At 42.6% G+C, this 8414-nt stretch overlaps 1 protein-coding gene across 1 annotated transcript; it reads right to left on the bottom strand.

Annotated features, from left to right (window-relative positions):
- Nucleotides 1-2155: 2155 nt before the first annotated feature.
- On the bottom strand, nucleotides 2156-5184 carry LOC145479826 (uncharacterized). Its single transcript, XM_081458322.1, has 2 exons — nucleotides 5137-5184; nucleotides 2156-4749 (listed from the first exon to the last, which is right to left on the bottom strand). The coding sequence occupies exons 1-2, from the start codon at nucleotides 5182-5184 to the stop codon at nucleotides 2374-2376; spliced, it is 2424 nt and encodes an 807-aa protein (XP_081314448.1). The 3' UTR covers nucleotides 2156-2373.
- Nucleotides 5185-8414: the final 3230 nt, after the last annotated feature.

The following is an 8414-nucleotide window of genomic DNA, read 5'->3' as shown; positions in this document are numbered from 1 at the left end:
TTCCTTTTAGTGTATCAAGATGGAGTCAAGGTGAAACACCAATGCATTAACGGCTCAAAAAAAAAAAAAAAACAAAAAAAAAATACCGCCAATGACTAATTTGGAAATAAGACAAAAAGGAACTTCGGTTGATCCTGCGGACAGCTAATCAACCACTACTCCAGAAACTGAAATAATAGCAACAGTAGGATAAGAGCTACTTAGGGAATTTTAACGAATACGCATGATCGGGTTCTGTCTAAATTGTATTACCATGACTGAAACACCAGGAAATAACAGTAGAAGGACGCGCGAACTATGAACGTCGGGCTTTCATAAGAAGTTCACTGGAAGTTGGAAATCTGATGGCAACTGATGTGTGGGGAGCCCTTGCCACCAAGACCTGTAAACTTGTGTCAAAAACAGTCCGCACTTTCCAGTTAGGACTTGGGGACTCGGTAAATAAACTCTTTTTCTTGTCATTGCTCACATTCCTCAATTGTAGACTCCGTTAGAAAGGCGGATGTTAAAGATATACATCAAAACTTAAAACTGGAAAAAAGTAAAATAAGCTAAAATAGGTCACAAATAAAATAAAATATTGGTGAAAATTTAAGTTTCGCCTACATCTACGAGTAGGTGAAAACTTTTCAGACACACACAAAAGATAAATTATAAAACACCAACAAAACCGCAAAAGAGCATAATAAAGAGCATAATAAAGCAAAATCAAAGCGAAAGGCCTGACCTGCTGTGTTTATTCTCAAAATCTTGTGTTTTGCACATCTCTTAACTGACATGTTCCTTCAAGGTGATAAAGAATGTTCAAATGAGGTTTCAAGACTTTCAGCAGTTTGACGATGATCTCTCCTGGTGAGGATCGGATGTTAATTTCCTTTTGTTAGGTTAAGTCGGGCTCCTGTAGACTCTAGCACGCCATGTCGAAATGTTCCATCAGCGACGACATGTTGAAATGTTCCATGAAGCGACGACAAGAACGGATTTCAGGTTTCTCGATAAGATACTGCGGGTCACAAATCCGTCGGCCTCATAATTGCCTCATAAGCTGTTTCTCAGTTTCCCAAAACATTTCAGAATGGAGACATATCCTCGTCTTTGTTCCCTGTCAGTCCTTAAAGCACGAGGAAAGAATGGCAGGCGTTTTGCAATTGCAACTTGTGCGACGGACTTCACTGTGCATGAAAATACCCTTTAATTCCATGTCACTTTGTAGTGTCATCACTCTCAAACAGGTGCTAAAATGTATGTTACTGAAGAACTATTTGAAACAAAGTTAAAATATATCTATTCTTGTGATCGTGATTCCTACAGTGCAATACATTTCTATCTATATCGGTGCATTAACTCTGTCTATATGGAGACAACTATCTTAGACATTTTATGTAACTTTACATAAACACGCATTAGATTTCTATACGTGAAATGTGACTCGGCCTGCGCCCTCGTAGCCTGTGAGCAGGTTCTCATGCGTTTTCGGCAGGACCAAAGTCGATGAGCAAGTCACGAGAGATGCGTCAGAAACGAAGTGCTTGGTTCGCCGACGCTTTGCTCTTGTCACCAACGATGACAGGCTTCTCGCAGGCTAGCGCCCTCGTCAAGTATCACGCGACAGAAACCTCGACCTCGTAATTCAATTAACAATTATTCCACGAGCGCGCGTCGGATATGAGATGGTAGATAGCCAACGAGACGAGCAGCGTCAAGTTGGCTATAAGCATCTCATATCCAACAAGCGTGCCTGGAATGATTGTTTTATAAAAAAAATTTTCAGAAAATATGGAAAAATAGACTGAAATGAAAAATAAAAACGCCCCCAAAAATCACGCGTACGCTTATCATATTTGTAGAGCATAGTATAATGGCTCAAAACCCATGATGGTTAAGCGAATCAAAACTCTCGTATTGCATTATCCAATGATCCAGTTTTTAATAAACAGCATTGTTTAGAAACGGGATAGGAAATCTAAGACCCAATGATGCGTACGTTTCTGTTGATGCGGGCTGCTTACTGATTATAATAATCATAATAATCATGATAATCATAATAATAATAATAATGATAATGATAATGATAATGATAATGATAATGTAAATAATAATAATAATGATAATAATAATGATAATAATAATGATATTTAACGAGAAGAACCCCCCCCCCCCCAAATAATCAAATTAATTGATTACTGACTAATTCGCAACAACTTCATCGGCGCCGGGCCCATAATCGTAACTCAGATGTATTTTAAAACAACTCGAGATTTCCAATTTATCGCGTAAGTAGTCCGTTTCCCGAAATTTTTTTATTACATGGATGTGTCCATGTATTTAAAGCCCGTAACTAACTATGATAAACAGTTAGTTCAGTTTCATGGCTTAGTCATTTTCGTCACTCTTCCACCATAATGGCCTCAAGCCATTTAGTAGCACAAACAGAAGACCCAGCACATCCGCTAGAATAGCCATCCACAGAGAAGCCTTCCCCAGAATTGCTGCAATCATAATGACAAGCTTGAATACAATTGCAAAAAATATATTCTGGGTCACAACACGGCGACAGTATCGCCCAAGTTCCACCAGCTCTGGTATTTTAGCCAAGTTGTTATTCATCAACGCCACATCTGCCGCCTCTACTGCTAAAGCTGTTCCTCCAGCGCCCATTGCAATCCCGATATTCGCCGCGGCCAGAGCTGGACCATCGTTGACACCATCGCCCACCATACCCACAATGCTTTGCTTTTTACCACTGGATCCAACACGAACGTAGCCGGGACGAGGAACAGGACAGCAGCAGCACCAACAAGATTGCTTTGTTTCATCTTCTATGTCATCTTCTCCATCTTGCTTCTCTTTCATCCACGATAGTTTGTCCTGCGGTTTCATCTCGGCAATGCACTCGTCCAGGCCTAAGTTACTCATCACGGCCGAGGCTGTGCGCGAGTTATCCCCTGTGATCATGGCAGTCTGGACGCCAAGTCCTCGCAGCCAATCAAGAGCAGCAAGAGTGTTGGGTCTGATGGTGTCAGCAAGAGCTATCATCATAGCCAGCTTACCGTCTACGCACACGAAGATCACGGTTTTGCTTTCGTTGCTCCAAGTGAAGTAGTTTTTCTCCATGTCTTTGTCCAGCTCTTGGCTCAGCCGATCAATAAATTCATAGTTGCCAATCTCTACCAGATGACCCTCCACAACACCGGAAATCCCTCGCCCCTCCTCAAGTTCAAAGCGTGAGACTTCCGGTAAAGTCACAGAATCAACATTTCCAGCAATGCAACCAAAAAAATCATTAACTACGGCGGCCGCTAGAGGATGACTGGACTTGCTTTCAAGCGCGGCAGCTAGGCGTAACGTAGCCTGTTCGTCAACATCTAAAGGACTTACTTTATCGACGACCCGAAACTTCCCTTCGGTCAAAGTTCCAGTTTTATCAAAGGCAAGAACTTTTAGCTGAGCCAGAGTCTCAAGATGAACTCCTCCTTTAATCAGAGCTCCTTTCCGCGCAGCCGCAGTAATGCTACAGACAACAGCAATCGGGGTGGACATGACCAGGGCGCAGGGACACGCTATGACGAGAATAACAAGCGCTCGAATGCCCCATTGTTTAAGCTCTTGTGAGTAGTTTCCCACACCTGCTGCACCGAGAATCAGTGGGATAAGGAACATCAGTGCTGCTCCAGCTACTACAGTCGGAGTGTAGTACTTCGAAAACGTATTTATAACAACTTCGATTCTTGCTGAACCAGCTTGAGCTTCCTGGACTAGTTCTGCCAGCTTGGAGACTGTGGAGGTGGTCGAGTCAGATGTAGTCTTTACCTCTAGGTATCCATTTTGATTGACCGTTCCACTAAACACTTTAGAACCCTCTGATTTCTCAACCGGGACAGATTCGCCTGAAACAGAACTCTCGTCTACAGCAGCTCTCCCCTTCACGACCTCACCATCCAATGGAATCAGTTCTCCTGGTCTAATGGCGATAGCGCTTCCTATGGTAACTTCTTCCACTGGAACACATTCGCCGGAACTAGCTAATATCACCACCGGAGGAGCTTTGAGCATGAGCCCCGAGATTGTCCGCTGGACCATGTACATGGAGAACTCCTGCATAGCGTCAGCAATGGAGTAGACGTAAACTACAGCTGCGCCCTCAAGCCAACTTTGAATGGCCAGCGTTCCTGTTATGGCAATGAGCATGAGTATATTGATGTCAACACTGCAGGTCCTGATGGAGATAAACGCTCTCTTCAGTACTGGGCCAATGCCGAAAATAATTTCTGCGATTGCCACCCACTCAAACCAGGTTTTCTGAGTAAAGAACGCTGCAACAGCTACAGTTAAGAGTATTGTTTGGATGAGGATATAAACGACATACCAATACAAAGAGAACGGCACTTTCCTATCCTGTAGATGATGGGATCCAGTTTCCATGATGCTCGCTCCCAGGTGTACTTTGTTGAGCGTACTGACCATTTCGTTGGGTGACGTGACTTCCGGATCGTAATGAACATATGCAATACGACCAATCACATTGACTGAAACTGATTTGACGCCATCTAATGGCTCTAAAGTATCCAGAACTAGCTTGCTTTCCATTGCACAGCAGATGTTTTGCACTCGCAGTTTAGTTATGTTAGAGCGCGACACTGTATCACTGCTTTCAGAAGGGACTGGAGTAGGCGGTTTGTCAGCATGTTCTTCTTCAGCGATATCTGTAACGATTAAAATAACCTGGTAACTAAAGCTGGCAATTATTTGCTGTCACCAACGGGAACGAAGGAAAAATACCACAGACACAAGGTAGGTTTATCTTAAATATTCTTTTTCTTTGGCCATCGTAGCTTTATAAGAAATAACACACAAACTACAGTGACATGTTTGTCACTGCCATTTGTGTGTTATTTCTTATAGGTTCATCTATTAGCCGTTTTCCCCAGATACAAATCCTTTTGATTCGACTGTTGCGTAACCTGAGTACTACTGTATGAACAGGGACGCTCATTTGTGAGCTTAGGCCACCTACGGTGTTATTAAATTTAATTGACAAAACAAAACTAAGTTCACCTCTTTACAAAATCAGTCAGTCTCTGTTCAAGTTATGTTTTCTCAATGCACGATCCCCTCATAAACATACTGAAGATGTACCAGTTCCCTTCGCATGCAGTGAGCCTCACAGGTCCAAAACTTCATCATTTCCGATGAGTTCTTCACATTCCTACCCTACTGAAATCTAGCAAATATAGCAGTGGACACACGTACGCATTGCGTACCTACTTTTATTATTGGACCGGTTTTGAACGAGTTTTGTCTCAGTCACTTGCTGAATATGGTTGGCCATTCGTTTCAAAATTACGACAGAGTATACGCGGGTTTTTCTGCTGCGTATACGTTACGTATGGGCTTTAAGCTCATATATACGACCATTTAGATCGCGTATATACGCATTTTTAAAGGGCCACAGATTTGCGTAAATTCAAGCGCGGGGACATGCGAAATAAATGCCCAAATATACGCGTCCTACAAGGACCCATATATACGCGTGCTAAAAATGCGCGTATATGCGGGTCTCGGAAATTAAGTTGTATATTCTAGCACGAAATGTGCCTTTTTAAGAGAACGGACCTTCGTGTATGATAGCATTGAAACTTACTTTAACTAAAAATCGGCATTATGGCGGCAGTGGTGAAATGCCTTGTCTTAGTCTATCTGCTATTTAATGTTTGTTACTGCAGCTCCCCCAGTGACTTAACTTCTAGAAAAAGTTATGCGTTTTTTGAATGACTGTTCAAGATTTTATCCTCACGCTAATCGTAACATGGCAGAGAACTTGATCGTTCGTCGTGAAGTTACTGTGGATTCTGTTCACCGTTTAAGACAGAGGTGTTCAAGCGAATGCTGAGAGAATTCTGCCTCTTGAATTGCTGGTGAGACAAATTCAATACTTACTACATAGATGGGAAATGTTTGCAGTTCAGTTTTGAACTTGAGTAATCGCAAAATACATATAACGTAAGCAGTGGAAGACATTTTTATAGAGAAAAATTTATATTTGTGTTAACTTTTAATCCTGAGTTAGCGTTAACCGGCTTTCGAACAACCCGAGAAATAAGACTGACGTGGGTTTTCCAATTCTGGTATCAGTATCATGCTGGGTCATTTGTGAAGTAGAAATATCTACGTTCAGCATCAGCGTGTAAGGGAAAGGACAGTTTTTTCGAACTGACCCAGCAGGGTCTGATTTGAGGTGGTTCGATACCATCACAAGGCGTGTTGACAGCGTCAGGGGACCTAATTCTCTCTGGCACATTGATGGACTACACTGCCTTATCAGTTAGAGGTTTGTAATACACGGTGGTTTTGATAGGGCTTTAGACTTAAAGTTGTGCAACAAACAATTCTGCTGAGACTGGGCTCACTCTCTTCTTAACTGCTGTGTAAAGTTATGGGTTGTCCTCTAGAGTGTGTTCAGACGAAGGGGATGAAAATTTAGAGGTAGGAAGAGCTATGCTATGGCACAGGGGATTTAATAGGGGAAGCAAAATTGCTGGGTTGTCTCTACACAACCAGTGAATTGAGTGTTTCTGGAGAGAGGTCTTTGTTGAAGTCGATCAGTTCTACTACACTCTGTTCTACCGGATGGAAGAAAATGGCATCCTGGAATCGACCAGCATAATCGATATGTTCTGTTTGTATTACATATTTCTTTCCAGAATTAACAACCAGTTAAACCTCCTAGTTGAAGCATGGAATAACTATGCTGTACGCACAACCAGTATGGGTGAACGCAGTGATTTTACAAGATATATTGATATATCATAGGCTGGACGACCCACTCTTCCATTAGAAGCTGATACAGTTGGCAAAGCCCTAATGGGAGTACACTGAGGTGCATGGAACTGCTCTTAATGCAAACATTTCCCATCTAAGTAGTAAATGTTGCATTTGTCTCACCAGCGATTCTAGCGGCCGTATCCTCTCAGCATTCGCCTTGGTAATGAGTCAACTAAAGGATTAGCCTGCGTAGCTTGCAATTTAGCTATTTTTTAAGCAATTTGAGCGCGAGCGCACAAAGTGACAAAGCCGCGAAAACGAGCAGGAACCCCCCAGGCTCCTCGTGGCTACGCCGCACTTGGCTCTCGTTATCGCGGCTTCGCCGCTTTCTTAGCGCGTTCAAATTGCCTAAAAACCGCCAAGTTACGCAGGCCACTAAACGATGTATAGAGTAATCCACAGCAACTTTGGAGAATGTCCCCTCTACTTTAGTGCTCTCCAAAAGTCACAAGATGTCTTAGAAGTATTTTAATCACACAGTCACCATTTAATCACATCAAGTACAATTCTCGAACTGTCCGTAATTCTACTTGATCCTATTCTTGTATTAGCTATCTTAGTTTGGCCACACAGGAATTTCCGGTAATTGTTAATTCTTATCTACTGGCTCAGTTTACATCAATGTGAAATCGCCACGCCCTATTTGTCACGCAACATGCTAACAAGACGTTTCCGACACAACTTCACGACGATTAGCGTTTGGATAAAATCTTGAACAGTCATTCAAAACACGCATAACTGTTTCTAGAGGTTCATTCACTGGAGAGCTAGCCTGCAGTGCAGGCGTCTTATTGGGGCGAGTTAGCGTTACAACCTTGCGACCGCCTTTTTAGACCGCCATGTTAGACGGTGGGGGATGGGGGAGGGGGAAAATGAGAAGACGCCTGCCCGAAAAGCCCGTTAAAATGCGAAACACCTCCTGATTAGTTGCGCTTCACTGCATTTCCGGAAATGAGCGGGTAACCAATCAAAATGAGGTTTTCTCGACACCGGAAGTCTCACAAGAAGTTTGTGCCAAGCCGCAGGATGTCTAGCATTCTCACAGAGGTACGTGTTGCGCTAGCGACTTCAGACGTACAGAGTATTTTAGAAATACCGGCAACTGATGAGATCCACGTGGAGGATCGCAACCATGGTCTTGTCTGAACTAAGCCGAACAATGGCATATAAAACACGCAAAACAGTTAACAGGACTTGCACGTAAACAGTTACATTTGAATCATGTGGTGCCAGAACAACCAAAGTAGCAATAAACCTATACATCGAGCAAGAGAAACATAAGCTCGATCAGATAACTGCAAGAAACATAAGAGTGTCTCTAGACAAACGTATAGCTTTCTCAAAGTAAAGCTACGGCGTCTCCGAAGGAAATCGTACGAGAACAAATATGATATCCGTGATAAGGATCTACCTACTGTGCTTGTAAACAGTTCTAGTCACAGCCGGGCCCGGTGTCACAATATAGAATGCAAGTAAGCAACATGTTCACGGTAAATTTCATATTTTGTTCCTCAAAAGCGAATTCATGGAGACTTAAAAGCATATCTTGCAATAGAAATGAGCCTAAACAATGCATAAAAACATGGCAAATC

The sequence above is a fragment of the Orbicella franksi genome, chromosome 1, assembly GCF_964199315.1.
Source record: "Orbicella franksi chromosome 1, jaOrbFran1.1, whole genome shotgun sequence".
Taxonomy (NCBI): domain Eukaryota; kingdom Metazoa; phylum Cnidaria; class Anthozoa; order Scleractinia; family Merulinidae; genus Orbicella; species Orbicella franksi.
Note: the sequence above shows the minus strand (reverse complement) of the source record. Positions and strands in the feature narration are given on the sequence as shown.

What these genes read in the sequence shown, in the direction of transcription:
- LOC145479826 (XM_081458322.1), bottom strand. Translation starts at nt 5,184, where the DNA reads ATGATGAAGTTTTGGACCTGTGAGGCTCACTGCATGCGAAGGGAACTG. An exon ending in ACTGCATGCGAAGGGAACTG is followed by an intron (nt 4,750 to 5,136) that starts GTACATCTTCAG and finishes CGTTGGTGACAG; the next exon opens with CAAATAATTGCCAGCTTTAG.